The following is a 20,138-nucleotide window of genomic DNA, read 5'->3' as shown; positions in this document are numbered from 1 at the left end:
AAAACACAGCTTCAAGAAATAGCAGTGTAGGTCTTGGTAGCATCCATGTTAAAAGTACATTAACTCTGATGGCAGTAGGAGCAGCAGGAAAGGCTGTATTTTGTAGTCATGAAACTTCTGGCTAGAAGTAGCAGCGCAACTTGAAAATAATTTTATTAAATATTATTTCTAAACCTAAGGAAACTCACATTTGTTGGCACTGCCGAGGTCAAGGACAGTGCTGCAGTTCAAGAGGTAGCACAGAAATGGTTTGTATTTCAGAGAGTGATACTGCTAAACATTGACCCCACCCCACCAGCGTTTGATTGTCTCCAGATTTCTGTGAGATGCACATCAAGAGATGTTTGCTGTTTCTGCCTGTCCCCATACAAGATGCCTAGGGATATGGCAGGTATTTGGGCTTTATTATAGCTTGTCAGTTCCAGAGATAATTGATTTTCATAGATGTTACCACTTTTTCAGAGAGTTTTTATATGCAGAAGGACTTTTGGGGGGGGACTAGGTGATGCAGAATGGGCAGAGGATTAGCTCAACATAAAAGAGGAGAAATTTGGCCCTGCAGTGCATAGCTTTCATGTTTCTTCTCCAAGGCAGGCTACCATTTCTCATCTGGCTTTGGCCACTGTCTTCTTAAGATAAGAATTAGGATCTAAAAATGAAATCAAGTGAACATGTTGGGCAGTGCACATGAAGGTGGTGAGGGCCACTGGAGTTTTCTTAATAGCTCAACCTGACTGTGAGTCAGCTATTGGCAATAGCAAATGGATATTGACAACCCATGATTTTTACTCTTACTAATGATTTTTTGTCTAAAATTTTCAGATTCCAGGTGTGAAACCAATAGCAGATTTTATAAAAAACAGAATCAGTTATAGGTGATGTAGGGTAATTATCATACACATTCTGCCTTTGGCAAGTAAATAATTATGACCCTGTTTTATCTAGATGAAACCACACTCAGAGCTTTAAGAAATTACCCTTCAGTTTGAGCTCAGTGCACATTCAGAAAAGGGCAGCTCTAGCTTCTTGTCAGCACAGGTGATGGCCTCTTCTTGCGTCCCGGAAAATGGTTTTGCATTACTAGAATGCAGTGCTGGACTGTAATTGTAATGTGGCTTAATGCATTGGAAAAATCAAATGTAATTTTATGGTAAGTGGATAGTCTGGCAAATAAGCAAGAGTAGCAACAATTTATATACCAGTTTACTCACACTGATGAAAAAGTCATAGTAAAGTGGAAGTTCGAAACTGCCTCTAATACACAAAAAATTCCATCTGTTGGGTTCTCATTGTCTTAATTAGAGAAGAAATACACAGGAAATAGGATTTTTGAACCCAAACAACTGCTTCTGAAGACCATTGCATGAACTGATTACTTGCTAATAAGTGAGAGAGTTCACTAAGTGACACAGCACAAAGGTCCCGTAGTTGATTTGTTCTTAAATGGCCTGGAATTGCTTCAGAGATCACTTCATTTTCCAGGTTTTCCTCACCGATATCAGGGAGGTGAATATACTTGGAGCCTGCTTCATACCACACAGAAGGCTAGATTTTACTAGTTAGCTTAATTGACTAAATAGATTTATAGAACAGTTGTCTATTTTTCACCTGCAGCACTTTATACGGATAGAAGAATAGTTCATTGTGCAAAAGTGGGTCTTGGAGTAGCACAGAAATGATTTAATGAACAGAATGAGATTCTATTTATTATACCACTTTAACATCTAGAAATACGTAATGGTCACTTTTCCTTGCCATCACTGCATATGTGATGGAAGCCAGTAATGACAAAAGAGCTTCTTCCTGTGCAGCAGAGAACAGCAAGGCTGAAAAGGACTGAGAGACATGTCTCTATTAAATTATAGAGCCAAGAGAATTCGCCAATTTGCTGTGAGAGAAGGGATTTGAACCTCGTAATACAGCTGTATTAGTATAAAAGGACTTTATTTTCCCAAGAAAATGTGTATTTGTTGGCCTGCTTTTTGAAGCCATTGGCTTGACATTCCAAATGTTTAGAGATGTAGGATTGATGCCTAGAAAAAAATGAATACAGTTTTAAATGGGTTTGCACATTAATGCCACTGCACACTACTTTCTTGCACCTGAAAGAATGTTTTGTGACTTCATGTAAGTATCTTGTGTGCCAAATGAGGGGCCCATTGCCACAATTTGTTAGGCTCTGCACTTCATTAGCGAAATCCCAAAAACTCTTAGTCCTGGCAGCTTTTCTAATAGAATCAATCTTTCGAGGATCTGTGTGATAAGTAACGACAAAACCAGCCTTGGTATTAGTATTTCACTTGATAAATTGCAGAAATCTAGGCTTCACTTACATTTGTCAACAGCAACTTTCCAGTGAAGTGCAAGGTATTTGAAAAATTACCTCTAATGTTTCAGGCTAGGGGGGAAGTACTTTTTCAAACTATGAGAATGTTTCCCACGTGCACCATTAAACCAAATGGTGAGAAAGGAAAGCAGGACAGGGGTGGGAGTAAACTTGAGTCTCTAAAGGTAGGTTGAATAGCCACATGGCAAATTCCTGTGAGCCATGCCATGTAATGATAAAGTGGTTTTGTTAACCATATGGTGAGAAAGAAAAGCATCAGAATTTCTTTTCTTCACAGCTGCCCTTTCTTGGCTGCTGTGTCTGGGAATGTCCTAGTTCTCATCTTGTTCCTCAATTCTGTGTGTACTATCCTGTCCATTTTCTCTCATGTTCCTGATGTATCTGCAGGACTGCTGTTGCTCCCCATTCTCTCTTTTTTTCTCTCTGCATCCTCCTGTATCTCCTACAGACACAAATGCCATCTATGTGATGCATTACTCAGCTCTGTCGTGGCTCTGCACTTTTCCTTCTGTCCAACCTAAAACTCAGTATGAGGCTCCAACATTTTGCAATTGCATGCTTGGTGGCTTGGAGTAAACACAGCTTTTCGTTGTCCTCAAGGTCCCCTGTGCTCTTTTCTTTGGAGGACACTAGCCCCACTGTAACTACTGCCTCTGGTCTAAATGCAGATGTTGTCTGAGGATGCTGTTCCAGGATATGCACTTCCAGAGTGTGAATTTTTTGGTGTGTTTCTAGCATAATTTTTTGATTGTTACAATTAGACGATGTGAATGCCACCTCAAGACCCCTGGCTAATGTGAACTGAGAATGAAGTAAAATGTGGCATGTGTTATCTCTGGTGGGCAGAGCAAGCAAAATGTTGTCACTGCTAAATGGTGTTTCTGGTCTTCTTTGAGTACTGGATGTAGACAGGAAAATGTGATATGTAATTTAATTGGCAGAGTTAAATGCCAGGACCTCAAATGTTACCAGTGCTGATCTTGCTATTAGGTCAAAGGGCCTTGCAGCTCACAGAAGTGACAATCCTAAGAAAGATTATTTTTTACCCATTAGAAGTGTAAAGCATAGAGTGAAAACAAAACAGAAACTGTTATTGAATTACTGATCACAGTGGACCTCTTCCTGGAAGGTGTCTTAACCCAGGTATGGATGGTAGAGCCAGTGGGATATTCGCGTGGGCTGGAGGAGCCTTTCTGCGGTGGTCCCAGATTTTGTCATGGGGTGGGGTGTGCTTTTCGCTCTACTCTTCTCAGTATCTGCTCCACACCTTCTGTAACTGTTTAAATTGAACCTTGGATTTTGGCTCTGAACCATGATGTCTTTCAGAAATTATTAGTTTCCCATATCAGGATGAGCCCATCTCCTCTGTCACTTTTTATCATATTGTAACGTCTCGAAAGAAGGACAAGCATCTTCTGGATTTGTGGCAATTATTTCTGTGTGATTCAAGTAGGCCATATGATAAGAAAGTTAATGCATGTATTTTGTAGCCAGTTTCTGAGAAAGACAGAAGGAGTTCAACAAATTTGGAGATCGTTACCAGTGAAAGACTGTGCTGGACCCTGACACATTCAGTCTAGCTGATCTACCAGTACAAAAATTTGCTTCACATTCCAAATCCTAATGGAAGAAACCCACTGTACATCATCTGTACCCAGACATATAAAATTCCTGAGGTAAGGTCAACGAGGCCCATAAAGAGAGCTGTTGACTATTGGGATAGAGCACAAACTGATCCAAAAAAAAAAAAAGAAAAAGAGGAGTTGTCTGCGGGTAGGGAACTGTGTGCTGAGTAACAGGAAAATCTTTGTTTCTAACTCTAGGTCCTTCTTCAGTTATCAGCAATGACGATGATTCAGCCAGTCCTCTCCACCATATCTCAAATGGCAGTAACACTCCATCTTCTTCTGAGGGGGGTCCTGACGCAGTGATCATTGGGATGACGAAGATTCCCGTCATTGAAAATCCCCAGTATTTTGGAATTACCAACAGTCAGCTCAAGCCAGACACCTGTAAGTACAAACAACTGTATATATTTCAGTCACTTATTTTACCCACGCAAGTGCTGGGACTCCTTAACAGAGCTAGAAGAATAAAATACTCTAAATTCTTGGGGGTGGAAGTGAGGGGTTAAAATGTATGCAATTTGTTAAAGGTACATGGGATGAACCGCTTTACGTCTGTCAAAGCCAAATTCAGCCCTTGTGATGAGTTGATGAAGTCAGCCTGATCAATATTCCATCAAAGTCACTGGTAGACTTTCCATTGATTTCAGTGGTCTTTGACAGGTCCTGTGCACTGAAGGTCTTCTTGAGAGAAAACAAATCCTAGGTCAGAAACAGAAGTCAGTATTGTTAAGTACATGCTGCTTTTAAATTGATCATATTGGCAGTGAACATAAGCTAACTTTGAAATCTGAGTATTTGTAAAGTTATAAGAATGATGAGCATTAAAACTTCCGTTTTATTGTATAATTCAACCTCAACAGCTAGGAAAGATTTTGACTATTTAAAAGTAGAGCAGGGGATTGAGTGATGTACAATGAATGTCACATACAAATTCTTTCATGTTCAGTTAGAAGCAGGTAAAATGTGGAAAAAATATGAAGAGTTAAACCTGATTAACTATCAGAGGTTAAAAAGAAGTATCCCTAACTTCAGCTGTTACTTTTCAAATCTAGTGACTTAGAATTGGACATGTGAAATGTTGATTTTTGAACCAGTGATTAGCATTGCAGCAGTTAACTGAAAAAGGGTTTTGTCATTAATAGCAACTACACTGCTTACTGTTTTTCATCAGTACATTAAGTTCTTTAAGTGTTTCAGAGAAGGTTGTTCCTGCCTCTTTTTTTCCTATTTTGTTTTTTTTTTTTTTTTGTGTGTGTGTATGTGTGTGTACATATACTTTTGAAGTGTCACTGGAAGTTTGAACTGATTCTCTCCCAAGTCACTTCAGAGATTCCCAATATAGCTGGTGAGCGTTGGGCTTGCACCTAAAGGACATGACATCCTGTCTCTAGCCTGCCCTGAATGATATCACTTCATAGCACAAATTGTAGTCTGTGGGCTTGCTACCAAGATCAGAAACCTTTGCCTCCAACTTTGCAAAGCATAAATTCTGTACTAGGAATCTTTCTTGACCTGTGCACGAGGGCATGCATGCATAAGCATGTACATGACTTCTAAGGTTGCAAGACTGGTGCTGAAGTACTTAAGTATTATGCATACATTAATGCTTACCTACATCTAGATTGTCGTACTAGACACAATCCACGGAAGGATGTTCCTGCAATACAACAGAAGGCTTTTTCTCCCTTTTTGTCATACATCCCTGATGTTTACTCTTACCGTATCTTTTTTTGTGTGGCACTATTTTGTGATTGGAAATGCCCCATTATCTCTTCTACCAGAGAATATTTGAATAATCTGGCCTGGCATATTCAGTAGGATGTGTAAGGTAATCACTGAATTACTGATACTTGATCAGCACAAAGAAAATCTTTTACACATGCATTCTGTTTAGAACATTAATTCCTGTGAAAAACAGAAGCTTGCTACACAATCAGAAATGGGCAACATGCACACTGGAGCTTTCTAATGTTTTATAAAAGGCCATGCTTTTAAATATGAGCCTACTGTACCTCTGTTATCAGTTGTGCTAGACAAAATTATAATTGTTTAAATAAATATCAGTGACTACAGAGCATTAGCTTTGAGCATTAATGGTGAAACAACATACATGATCTTCTGAGGAAAAACTCGAACTGTACCAAAACACAGAATTCTCTCACATTTAGTAAGCTGCGCATTAAGTACAGATGCATTAAATCATAGCTGACTAGTGCTAAGTAGGTCCTGATACTAAAAATACATAAGTTTGTGTTTGGTTTTTTGTGCTGAAACCCACATGGTGTCAGGGAGATTAATCACAGTACATGAAGTTCAGTTTGTGCATAAATGCTTGCAGAATGTGGCTGGACTTTGCTATGGTGCTCTGGGGAGGTTTGTGGGACTGGTGCTCTGCATTCTGCTACACTCAGGGGTGGTCTCAATCTTTGTAATTTTATTGCTTCCGCAAAGAGAATGAGGTCGACTGTGGCAGTGTATAAGCCAAAGCAAATTTCTCCTACCATGCTGACTATCTGTCCAATAAACAGCGTAATTAGAATTGTCCCAGACAAAAATGGTTTTCCCATAAATAATTACACACATGCACACTCTTTCTATCTCTCTCTTGCTTATTATTACGGAGCTGCACTTGCCCTTTCTTAACCTGCCAGCCTTCTTCTGATGTGCATATCTGGTATTTAATAAAACTCTAAGCTAAGTAGCTCTCATACCCTTTTCCTGTTTACAATAATGCCAGCTCCAGATGTCATCTGGTTGCTCGTCTCCAGCAAGATAATTAACATTTATGTTTATTTCCTATTTGGTCTAAGTTCCATTGTCCGCTAGCATTAAACAGCAATCACTGACAGTCATGCTGAAAAAGATTCTTATGTATTTAGCATATATTGGTCTGTGGAAGGAGGAGAGACTTAGAGCTAGGTGGAACTGCATGTAGATCGTGTTGCAGTCTTCACAAAAGCTGAAGGAGTACATCTGCTTTGAGTAGCAGGTTGAGTTTCTTCTACAATCAATGATATAGACAGTGAGATCAAGTGCACCCTCAGCGAGTTTGCAGACAACATCAAGCTGAGTGATGTAGTTGTCACAAAAGAAGGATAGAGTGTTGTCCAGAGGAACCTAGGCAAGCTGGAGAATTGGGCTTGTTTGAACTCATGAGGTTTAAAAAGGTCAAGTGCAAGGTCCTACACCTGGGTTGAGGCAATCTGCATTTCAATACAGGATGGTGGACAACATGATTGAGAGCAGCCCTGCAGAATGACTTGGGGCTCTTAGTTGAGGAGAAGTTGGACAGGAGTCAGTGATGTACACTCAGAGCCCAGAAGGCGCCATATCCTGTTATGCATCAAAAGAAGCGTGGCCAGCAGGTCAAGGGAGGTGATTCTGCCCCTCTATTCTGTTCTAATGAGACCCCACCTGGAGTACTGTGTCCACTTGTGGAATCCCCAACATAAGAAGGATATGGAACTTTTGGGATGGATCTAGAGGAGGGCCACGAAGATAATCAGAGGGCTGGAGCACCTCTGATGTGAGAACAGGTTGAGAATATTTGGGTTATATAGCAGCCTTCCAGTACTTGAAGGGGACCTATGAGAAAGCTGGGGAAGGACCTTTTCCAAGGGCGTGTAGTGATAGGACAAGGGGCAATGGCTTTAAGTTGGAAGGGGAAGGATTTAGGTTAGACATTAGGAAAAAATTCTTCACAATGAAGGTGGTGAGACACTGAAACAGGTTGCTCAGGGAAGCTGTGCATGTCTCCTCCCTGGAAGTGTTCAGGGCCAGGTCAGATGGGACCTTGAGCAGCCTGGTCTACTGGCGGAGTGCCCATAGCAGAGAGGTTGGAACCAGATGATCTTTGAAATCCTTCCAACCCAAACCATCCTATGATTCTATGAGTCTATGATTCTTTTTTCTTATCTTCATAAGCCGTATTTTGAATGGTCTGTAGATAACCATTTCTGAATACAGTGTGACAAGCTCCATGGCAAAAGTGTTAAAAATTTGTGTGTTTAAAAGAAACTTGCAGTCAATTTTGTTTGATATTCCATCACTTTATCAGTAAAATGGTACTTTTGCTACTGGATAACTAAATCCCCAAGACTGTTGCCTTCAAAAGAGTCAGTCTTAGGCTAAGTGTTACACCACTTTCCTCCCCTTGAGAGATAACTTTCAAGGTGGGAAAAGCACACTGATTAAATCCAAAGACTCGTTGACTTGAGGGGTCAGGTTCCAGTTGTCGCTCACAAGAACTGAATTTCTGTCCTAGAGTTTGGCACAAATTCTCATCTGTACCTTTAATTGACATAACAGTAGAAAATTAGTCTTCATCTTCCTGCTGGCTGATATTTCCCACTCCAACTGTTCATCATCTGAACTACCCATTTTCCCTGCCAGAAAACCCAGTGATGCTACTTCAGCACCTGTCTGTCTGACACCCTATTCCAACACTCCTGGCTTTTCCTTTCCCTGCTGTGTATCCTTGGTTGTTGCTGGCTGGTGGGCTTATCTGCCACTCCAATATCTTGAATATTTCCACCTTGAAAGTTTACAGATTGTGTTGTGCAGGTATATTTCAGACACATACCAGACTTCTTGGTTCCTTTTTGTGTGAAATCAAAAGGTGTTTCCTCTTTGACAGTACATGTCTAACAGTGACAGCTCTGATTTCAGATGCATGAGAGTCCACAACCTGGACATGGTAAAATGCTCTTTGTACATAAGGCATTATAAACGAAGTTGTGCTGTATTAGCATGAGCCTGCAAACCTTTTGCCTGGGAATTACCAATAGTGTTAAGTTGTTGCTACTGAAAAATTGTAGTGGGGTAAGATCATCAGGATCGGTGGCAAACCTTGCAAAGATTTTTACCTGAAGTCAACTGGGTGATGTTATATTTAGGGGACATAGTTCTTAACTATTGCTAGATAGTTAGCTTCACTAATTTTCTGAGCTGTCACAGCCGCTAAGCTATTTATATTTTCATTATTGCCATGGTATTTCAACAATTAGCTTTCTACATATCTGCACAGAAACTATAGTTGTTAAATTTGCCAACTGAGCCTACTAGACTTGTTGAAATAGAGTGGAAGGAATAAAGCCATTTTCCCCTTGAAGAGCTGTGGACTTCCTTCATTCATCACTTAGATTGCAGCCCAGGGCTTGAATATATCAGCCCATTACTTTTACATTTCCATGATTAATGGTGAAAATGAACTCAGTAGATAACATTGCAGTGTTGTTAGTAACATGAAAAGAAAAACCTGAGGAGTGGGCATGCATAAAACATCAATGCAAGTGTCCAGGTTGAGACTCCCAGAGCAGAATTTGAATAAGAAGCTGCCTTCAGGTGGTTTGCAGATTTTGGGAATCAGAGTGTTCTCTGCATTTCACCCCAGTAACCCCAATCCCTAAACCACAAAGTCATCATGGTTGTTTGGGTGCAACTGAAAGGAAGGCTGGAGCTTTGTGCTTTCATGGAGAGGCTGGTAAGCTCCAGGTTTCAGGTCCCCTAGGTGGAGAAATAGCAGCTGCACTGACAGGAGTTTGTACTTCCCATCTAATCTGTCTTTGCAAGTCACTCAATTCATCCTAAAGATATTATTAATGATGGAAAATAGCATACTGGGCAGGCTTGCTGATTAGTCGGAGTGGTTTAGTGGCAAGATATTTTCAGTGGCTGGCCACACATGTAGCCATTGAGTTTCAGATTATATGGTGTGTATCTTGGCTTTCATATGGGAAATTTGGGTGTATTCATGGGATAATCTTAAAATTTCATCTATATTTCTCCAGTTTGGGATTGTGTTCCTTTGAGTACAGTGTGAAGGTGCAGTTCAGATAATAATTATTGTACGTCCAGTTGGCTTCTATTAGAGAAAGTCTGCAGCTGGTTACCAGTTGGTAGAAATAATTTTTATAAAATAATTTTGATTTATTTTGCTGATCTGAAAAAAAATTACAGTAGCTCCAATTCCACAGTAGAATTGCTAATTGCATGTGCAATGCTCATTTTGAGGGCAGAAGTTTTGAGAGCATCCCTCTTCTATCCCGTTTTGAACATTGAACTTTTCAGTGTTCAATTGTTACACCATTTAGTTAAAGGTGTTCTCAGCCTTTTTCTGTCTTTCCTTGTTTATTAACTGGAGATTTCTGTTTAACATATACATAGACAGGTTTTGGTTGTACCCATTAGGCAGGAACATTGCTGAAATGCTCTGTCAGTCCACCGCCTTCTTGAATTACATTTAAGGGATAAAATAAATAGGAAGGTTATTCTTACCATTTTATCATGGCAACCCCAATAGTGGACCTTTCTCTTAAAAGCCATAAGTCTTGGAGTCTGGTGATAATATCAGATTTCATTTCAGAATGAAAAAAATCTGAAGAAAAGCTTGAGAACATGAGCCAGACCCCAGAAGGCTGAGGAAACAGAAAAAAAGAATCTGAATGTGTTTTTTCTTCTGTTTATTACATCACAATTGTTTTTAAACTCAATTTCATTATTTGGAAGCATTTGAGCATGGTGTAGCATGTGAGGGTGCAGAGCTATCCTTGCTCTGCTTGCCTGGGTGACGGCTCTGGCATGGCTGCTGCAGAAAACAAAGGGGAACATCCAGATATTAGGACCCAATGAGTTGCATTTCCTCTCCCAGGGTGTTTGTGGAAGGGTGCAGCTACTTGTGGTTCAATACCTAGTTGTTTCTGTGCACCATGGGAGGCAGGCTGCTTTCTCTTCATTTTCTGGTAGGCAGGCAGCCTTCTCCACAAGCCTGTGGTTTACTACCAACTGGCCACTTGATTTGAAAAAAGTAGTTGTCTGTATTTTCAGTGTTGGTACTATGGAAAGAGGGGTAATGGTCACTTGGTGTATATTTCTGAGGCATCCTTGCTCCGGGAGTCCCACGGCAGAGCCTGGCCCCAGCACGTGTTTCCTTGCTGGGTACATTGTATCTCACTGCAGATCTGGGATGTGAGAATCTGGTGATGTGAAAGCTGCTGGCAAAAAGGAAAATTCACCAAGATGGCCTCAGTGCTGCAGGGATATGCCAGGCTTCTGACTCAGTGCAGCAGATTTGTTCATTTCCACGTGCTGCTCATCCTGTACACACAGTGTCCTGTAGGAAGCAGCAATTTGCAATAAGTAGACAATCTCCATTTGAATTCATTTCCCACTTAACAGATCATGGCGTGTTCCAGGTGGTATTGGTCATCCTACACCCTCCTACAGTTTTGAGGAGTAAGGGTAATTTTTTGACACACTTTACAGGATAAAAAGTAGACTGAGTTAGTCCCTGTGCACAGAAGGGGCTTCCAAGAGAAGCACTGTCAGCATTTGTGTCTCTTTGGAAAGGCTTTTATATCTGAGTGACCACAAAAGAAAGGCTGCTGTAGTAATTTCTTAGCCAGCTAAGCCCTAACCCTGGAGATTTTCAAATGAACTCCTGAAGTTTGCAGAGCTGAAGATTTATAAGCAGCTCATTTTACTATAAAAGACACCATGACCTGAAAAGCCAGAATGCAGAGTAGCAAAACTGATTGATCTTAGTGAAATATAGACTGGTAGGAGAAACCTCACTGTCCCAGCTGAACTTGCCAGTGTTGACACTCATTGGTAGTTGGAATTTAGACTGGGTGGTTTAACAGGACTCCCTTTTAGGGATTGTCATATGCTGAAAACCAAAAAGCTTTAGATGCTGAACAAGTTTGAGATTACAGGTAGGGATATAAATATTTACCACTTGTCTTGATCCTATTGCATCTTTACCCTGGGGATATTTTATTGTCTGGATAAATGTGCAAGAGAGAGATTGGCTGCATATGGAGCTGATTGGTGACAACCGACATGGCTTCACTAAGGATAAATTGTGGCTGACAAATTTGATGGCCTTCTACAATGGGACTATAGCATTGATAGAACCAACCTTGTGATTCTGTGATTCTGTGATTCTGTGATAGGTAACTGATATAATCTACCTGGTCCTGTGCTAAGCATTCAGAAATGTCCTGCATGACATTCTTGTCTCTAAATAGGAGGCAAATGGATTTGATGGATGGACCACTCAGTGGATGAGGAATTGACTGGATGGTTGCATTCAAAAGAGTTCATCTCCAAGTAGAGAGTGGTGATGAGTGGTGTTCCACTGGTCTGGCACCAGTGTTGTTTAACATCTTTGTTGGAGACATGGTCTGTGGGATTGAGGACACCCCCAGCAAGTTTACCAACGCCGCCAAGCTGTGGTCATTGTCAAAAGATGATCAGAGGGCTGGAGCACCTCCCATGTGAGGACAGGTTGAGAGAGTTGGGTTGTTTGTCCTAGGAGGGGCCCTGGAAGGCATTATAGCAGTCTTCCAGTACTTGAAGGGGGCCTACTGGAAAGCTGAGAGTGGGCTCTTCATGAGGAGTGCAGTGACAGGATGAGGGCTAACAGTTTTAAGCTGAAAGAGAGTAGATTTAGATTAGGTATTAGGAAGAAATTTTTTTGCTGTGAGGGTGGTGAGGCACTGGCACAGGTTGCCTAGGGAAGATGTGAATGCCCCATCCCTGGAGCTGTTCAAGGCCAGGTTGGATGAGGCTTTGAGCAACCTTATGTAGTGGAAGGTTTCCCTGCCCAGAGCAAAGGGATTGGAATTGGGTGATCTTTAACCTCCTTTCCAACCCAAAGAATTCTATGATTCTGTGATTCTATGATAAAGATATATGTGAAGGTATATTTTGTCATCTTGACTAAATACTTCCCTAGTTTAATTGAATGTTTTCATCCCTGATTGCAGTCACCATTTAACATGTGTGTCTTCTGCAACTGTTCATCGAGTCATGCATATGTCAGAAATGTTAGCCATATGCATCTATGGTGTATTTCATTAGTTGCATTTGATGTGAATATGAATAGCACAAGTGTTTTTATCACCTGGAAATACAGCATGTGAAACATACTTCTGATTAAATAGTCGGTGTTGAAAGGAGATCTGAGCAATGAAGACCTGAGGGTTGCATTTCAACTACAGAGTACAAGGCAAGACTGTGAAACGTGCACTCTCAGGAAACTGTCCAGTGTCAAAATTCAAATAGAGCATGCACCTTCCTGTGAAAAGGTGTCAGGTAGACTTCAGATAAGCCCACTGTTCTTTTTCAGCAGAGCACTGAAATGCGCTCTCAACATCAAGCCCAACAATGGGATTCATGTGAAGAGAACACCTCAGGACTTTATCAAAGATGAAGTGAAATTAACCACATGTGCAGGCATTCTCTGCAGATAGGGTACTAGTCAAGATCAAAAAATCCAACATGGTGCTTTTTTAGTAGGTGTAATCTCAGTGGCATTACTATATTCAGTTTGTCAATTGACGGTATATTTGTATCAGAAATACATACGCTATTTTAGCATCAAAATATGTAGCTAAATCAGTAATACAAGTGTAGCACTTGTATTACTGATTTAAGTGACAAGTAGCACCATTAATATTGTAAAAATTAAATTATGGCTTTCAGAATCTGCTGCATACTCAGTTCTATGGATGTTGATTTTATATACAGAAACCTGTGTACATATGTAAAAGCGTAATGGGAAAATAATGTGATGGAGGTTAAATGGGTAGTACTTACACTTAAGATGAATGGGGGAAAAAAAGAAGTCCATTGTGAAAACTTCTTATGAGCCTAAGCATGTGAGCAGGATTGGGCCTTGGATAAAAGTAAGAAATTTTAAGTCTAATAAATGCTGGAGTACAGGAAAATCAGAAGTAAATCAATTAACTTTGTAGCTGAAATTATTTTATGAACCCCACTTCTAATTTTCTTGAGTTCATTACCAGGCAAGTATTTCATTATTAAGAAACATGAGCCTGTAGAATGCAATTAGCCCTCAGCACAAGTTCATCCAAAGATCAATTTCAGGAGGAAATTATTTGGAATACAGTTGTCCACAATAAGCATCAGTTAAGATGGGGTAGTATTTGTTACAGTTGCAAGATGACCCATGTTGCTTTTCAGATGTGTGTAGCATCCCCACAGCTCTTACTGGCAGTTGTCTCTGAGCAATTTACGCTGTCAGTGCGTTGAGACTGAATTCTGAGAGAGGTTTAGGAGTTTGTGTCCTGGAGGAGATGGTGCGGTTGGCTTTGCAAGTTTGCAGATCTGCCCTGTGCAAAGAGGCCCCTAAGAGCAATGGTTTACATTATACCTGGAGCCATTAGAACAGCAGAAGGGTCCAATGCATACATACACATGCCCAATCTCTTGATGTGTTTCTGTGTGTGAATGAAGGTGTATTGACTTGCATGGCAGCCCATGCAGTTCGCCTGCTCTGTCCTTCTCTTTCCTGCCTCATTTGTACTCTGGCTGTCAGATTTTGTGAGGGTGGTGCTTTCCTCAGTGCATCCCACTGGTGGTGGATCCACATGGTGGGGATGTGGAAAGCTTGTGCTCTCACCCCTACCCTGTCTTCCTCTGCAAGCAGGAGTGCTTATCAGCTGCTCTGAGGTGGCTAAACTCCCAGATATTTTCTGTTCTATGGTGTGTGCAGCTTGATCATCATTCTGTCTTGAGGAATGTTTCTCAGCAAAAATACCAGCGAGATTCATAAGGTCCAAGTACCTTTGATTTGATTTTGACAGTGTTTTGCTGGGAGCTACTCTTTGTCTCAGGCTTAGCTGCATGTGAGTTATGGGCATAGAATAGGCAAGCAGAAAATGGAACCTAACAGCCATATAAAATTTTGTCAAAGATAGAAGTAGCTCAGCTGATAATAATCTGAAATACTCTGTAATATTCTTCAAATAATTGATTAAGCATTAACTTGTTAATTAAACCTCTCAACAGGCTTCTCATCTTCTACACCAGCAGTTGGAGAAAAGTGATAACACTGTTTTTTTTCTCACTGGAGGTGTTTAACTAGCAGAGATGTTTTAGTTTAGACTTATACTCTGTATAATAAAATACCAGAGATCAGCATTTTTGACACATTTAAAAAATATGATTATGCAGAGACACAATTCCAGGAACATGCATCCATTATTAATTAACACAAATAAAACCCCAACCGTTAAAATATATCTTTATGATCATTTTTTAGAGCCCTTCCTTTCTCACTTTCCCTTAAGCTAGTTTTATTTTGGTTTGTTGTTTTTTTACAAGAGCATCTTTCTTTACCAGCTGCTCTGTCTGCCAAGCATGTGAAAGGGACTTCTGCTTAGTGGGACCAGGAGGGAGAGACAGGCAACCCTTGAGCTCAGCAGTTCCCCAGTCTATAAGGAACTAGGTTGGTATGAGTTTTTTTAGCCTGTGGTTGAGTAGGGCATTCCACAGAGAACCGGTTATCATTCTTCAAAGGATGTAATGTCGATTAAGTCATGAGGCATGCAGATCTGGTATGAAGTGAACACTTGCTTGGTCTTATCTCTAGTCCGTCAATGTCCATAGTAATTGAAGACTATTATTTGTAGATTGCAAAGGAGTCACTGCGATTGAAGTATAAAGTGGCTGCAGGGGAAAAGAGTGTCAAATAACCTAAGTCGAGACCCTGCAATGAGGTCTGAAATTGTTGAAGTTCTCTTGATGGAAAGTTGTGCAGTACCTCTGACTAGCGACTTGCTTATTAGCTTTTGGAGGCAATTAAACATTTAAATGGAAAACATATTGCATGGGGGTATTGTTTGCATTTAGAAAAAATATGTGGTGTATGCATACCAATTATCACCTGTTTCTCTAAATCGCAGCATCTCTCTCTATAACTAATAATCTCTCCGGAGATTTTTCTTTTTAGTATCTCCATTTGAGGAATCTAAATTCCATTCTCAGATGTCAGCTTGGCACATGAAAGGAGCATCTCAAAGGCATTCAGGTGCTAAATCGAAAGGTAACTGGTTTTCTAAAAAGCCCCTGAACAGCTTGGAAGTATAAAGCCTAGTCAATAGAAGTCAAATTTAGTCAGCTTAGTACTTTGAACAATTCCAGTAAATACTGGTTGCTTGAAACTCTTTTGGAAATCAGTAATTGTACTGGTCACAGGGTGCAGGAGAAGTCTTCCAATCTCCAAAAGGATCCCTTGAGTGGCACTGAGTTGTACTGGAGAGTTGAAGTCAGAGTTAAGGAGAGTCTTTAAGGAGTTAAGGAGTTGTCTTTACAACTACACTTCTTTCTCCTCTTCCCTCCTCTCATCATGGTTTGTTTCCCATAGCATTGGAAAGAAAGAATGGAAAATGAGGTGCGTTTCTCTTCCACATGGTTATTTATTCCTAAGACTGCATAGTGAGAAGCCAAATCTAACTTCAGACATTGTCCATATTACATCATTTTGAAGGAAATACATATTTGACAGAATTTTCAACTGCTGTTATGAATAATTCTTTGAGCTACAGTTTCAGTTAGAAACTTTCTGAAATTAAACCATTCCCACACAGCTCCTTTCATTTCAGAGTGTTGCTTAGGATTTGTTTAGATTTGATTTCTTAGGCTGTCTTTCAAGGATGTGCTCTCATTTTTTGGCGCCTGTTGCTTGGGAGGCCGGTGGCTGCCTTAACAAATGAAAAGAAAAGGCTGAAAACAACACCCTTCAAGGGGAACATGTCCTACAAAAAGTAGGGAGAAACAGAAAAAGGGGAGAAACAAATGGAAAAGAAACAGATGGAAAAGAAACAAAAGAACCTCCGTCGCAGCCTTTTGCAAAGGAAGGACAATAGATGACTGATTCGCTTGAGTGTTTGTGCAGGAGGACATGATTTTTCTTGTCCCTGTTCTATTCACATCAGAAGAAAAACAAGTGTTTTGTGGTATTTGCATTCTCCACTTGAGAGGCTGTTGAGACTGGAGTAGCAATGGGATTGCCTCCGGACAGAAATGCATTGACCAGCACTGTGTGGGAAAACTTGAAAAGCTCCTTCTTGGCAAGGCAAAAACTCATGGGCTCATTCTTCATCCTCTGTTTTAGAAGTGGAAGTACCCTGTTACATAGGGTTGCTCTTTCCGGGACTATCTGTGTTGTCCAATGCTTGTGATGTGTTGGTCTGTGAAGTTCACTTCAATGTGGTGTGCGCAAATGTGCTGTATCATCAGGTGAGAGTAAAATGATTTGTGTTCTCATTGTACAGCAATGCCATTCCTGTCTATGTTAATGGTAATTTCTCATCTCATTTTGCATACCATATCTGCTCAGTTTGGGAATGGATGAACTACTGGAGTGGATCTCAGTAGTAGCTTTTCTGGTACATAATAGTGACTGATACTGTACTGTATTAGAAAAGTTCCATCAATCAAGTATCTGTAATAAACCTTAAGGAGTATATTTCTTTCAGGTCTTCCAAAACATAGAAATTGACTTATGGTCTATGACATGAAGATGGACAGCTTTTTTTAAATACTAGCCCTGTCTAGTAAATCAGCAGATATTCCCTGTATGGTATGTAGCAGCTTCCCTGACATTAATAGCAACACAATTATATCCTCCTGTGGCCAAAACCCTCAAGACCAGGAGAGCAGAGGAGAAGAGGGATCAGAAGCAGCTAAAAGGCCAGAGGCTCACTGCTTGCCAGCACCCCCAGTCATTGCTGCAGAACACTAACGCTCATCTGTCCCAGCAGGCGATGATGGGAAACAGTGTTAGCATTGTCAGAGGTGTATTAGTGTCCTGTGACCAATGTAATGACTGAGATGAGCCTTTGGTACTGCTCTGAGGGCTATGAACTGTGTCCCTGAAGAAGGGACTGCTGCCCACCCTCTGCAGTAAGGAAAAGGCAGAGAGAAGTTTGCCATCCTTCATCTCCTGCAGCCCATGGCTGACTACAGGTGTAAACTGCTTTTGACTTCCAGTTGTGTGAATTCTCTGGCAGCCACTGAGGAGGCTGGATTTGTGTTCTAGCCTGCTTCAGCTGCCACAGCTAGCCCCAGCAGGCATCAGATGTGAAACACCAAAGCTCTGCACTCAGTGCAGCCTTACAGGAATAGTCTTTTTGGTCTTGTGCCTAACCCTGAGAGAAGACATCAGATGCATGTTTTCAGTGATGTATAGTTTCAAACACAGTAAATCACAGTTCTCATCCTAAAGATGTAGTGTGGGAGCAGACTTATGCCTCAAATTCACATAGTCCTTCTTGTAGAACATATTTCCTTCTTGTCTTACCTTTTGCTTGTATAGAAGAAGGCATGAGCCTTTTGCTTTTCTTGCAGATGCAGTAAATCCTTCTGAAAGTTAATGTGAATTCAGCTGTTTGCAGCAATCCTTATTTTATTAGAAAGTGACTATTTCCCAACTCATTGAAGTCTTTTGCATTATTCATTCTGATGCAACACGTTTCCTTACTGGAAATTTATCACAATGTTGTGTTGTGCTTTAAGATTACAATTTTTTATCTCTTTTAATGGCAGCAGTTTAAAGAAATTGTACCATACTAAGGAGTCAACACAGTGCCAAATAAAGTATGTCATTCAGAAATGAGGAAGAAGAGAGAGGTTTCAACTTTTCTTTGCAGTGATAGCTTTCCTCTAGAAGCCCAATCCGGAATTGACTTACCGTTTAATCAATGTGAGTTTTCCCATCCTATTGATCTCTGTGTGTTTTGGGCCTGGCTTCTGCATCTGAAACAGGACTGTGGTAAATGGCAACATTAAACAAGCTGTAAAGAATTTATCTTGGACTGGAAAATTTTCTTGACTATGAGATAGGATAGTTTGAAGATAGAACAAAGCATGCAGGTGTTCATTGCTTGCACAGAAGACAGCTTTGCCATCTCAAGTTCGCAATTTGTGTTTGTTGACAGAAAATGTACACAGAACATTTAGACCACTTTCTATGGGAAAAACACAGAAAAGCCTTGAGTATTTTTCTTAATAATGTAGAGAAAGTGTATAGAGAAATTTTTAAATTTTAGATATTTTAGTCTAGTCTTGGGATGGACTCTCTGCCTGAGCATGCATTATTTATTTTTCATCATATATGAAAGGCTATGCCCACCCACACTGAAGTCTTGAACTCATCAGACCAGTCATGCCATCAAAATGTCTGTAAAGGCTTTAAAGAAACATTTTGTTAGCTTTCTCTAGCCTTTCTTTATGGGTATACTATATACAAACATACATGTTATAATCTATGGCATTTGTTATTTAAACTGTCTCAAGAAATGTCTCCCTGAAACTTTGATTCTTTGATGACTGCGGACAAAGACTTTGCTGAGAGATACTTGAATGACTGAGAGACTAGTGTCTGTCCTATAATACAAAAATATGGCAGCAGATGGCAGAAACACTGTCAGAATACTCCTCTGAATTTTTGTCCACTTTCAGAAGGACATTTTAGATATCTCCCTCAAAAATAAAAGATAAATTCCGAAAAGTGCTAAGAAAAAAGGTGCTGCAGAAACATATCACAGTGCCAGGGTATTTAATTTTTAAGAAAGAAGGGCAATTATTTAAATGGAAATGCAGTCTAAGGAAAGATAGCAATCTTGGGTTTAAATCTTACCTAAATCTCCAGAGTGTTACAATAAGAAAAGGAAATATTAGTTTACAAGGTTGTGTATGAGTCCTCTGTGGCACAAGCTTCCCATCATTCCCTGTGCTGCTTTCTGCTAGCAGATCCTTAGAAGCTGTGTCAGAGCTGAGCTGGACTTGGAGTTTTGCATAGCCTGTTAATTCTCTGGCTGATCAGGCTGAGGAGTCCATAGATCAAAGCCTACTTGAACACATGCAAGTCAAAACCAGCAACTGCTGTTTTCTTTGTAGCTCAGACTCTGTGACGGAACAAGCTTTATCTAACCTCATCTGTGACAAACTTTATTGTCTCTGACAAGAGTGTATTTAGAATTAGCTTTTGGGTTGTTGCTTTTAAGTAAACTAATGAGCCATTTAATACTGTGCAAGCTAAGCATTTCTGTGTGCTGATACACTTGACTTATTGAGGTTCTTGGTCTGTGGTGTTAAGTTGTGCAAGCTGTAGGATGACTCAAAATAAAATTCCACTTTTGAGCAGCTAATACTTCATCTGAGGGCTTGATTCACAAGAGACAAAAGCTCTTTCTCTCCTCCTCTTCAGCCCAGTGAAATGTGGTGAAGCAAAGCATCAGGAAAAATAGTGTAAAGACTTATGAAATGTGGTGAAGCAAAGCATCAGGAAAAATAGTGTAAAGACTTATGAAATGCACACTGTATCCCTGAATGCAAAAAATACGGAGTATACT

At 40.3% G+C, this 20,138-nt stretch overlaps 1 protein-coding gene across 4 annotated transcripts in view; it reads left to right on the top strand.

Moving 5' to 3' along the window:
• The window catches only part of NTRK2 (neurotrophic receptor tyrosine kinase 2), a 204,582-nt gene that overhangs the window by 111,218 nt on the left and 73,226 nt on the right, over window positions 1–20,138 (top strand). For all 4 annotated transcript variants that reach the window (XM_054053741.1, XM_054053742.1, XM_009561637.2 and 1 more), the window contains one exon: window positions 4,171–4,359. In XM_054053741.1, coding sequence (XP_053909716.1) covers window positions 4,171–4,359 — 189 coding nt within the window. The remainder of the gene's footprint in view (window positions 1–4,170; window positions 4,360–20,138) is intronic.

The sequence above is a fragment of the Cuculus canorus genome, chromosome Z (genome assembly GCF_017976375.1).
Source record: "Cuculus canorus isolate bCucCan1 chromosome Z, bCucCan1.pri, whole genome shotgun sequence".
NCBI classification, from domain to species: Eukaryota; Metazoa; Chordata; class Aves; order Cuculiformes; family Cuculidae; genus Cuculus; species Cuculus canorus.
This window is presented reverse-complemented; position numbering and strand designations above follow the sequence as displayed.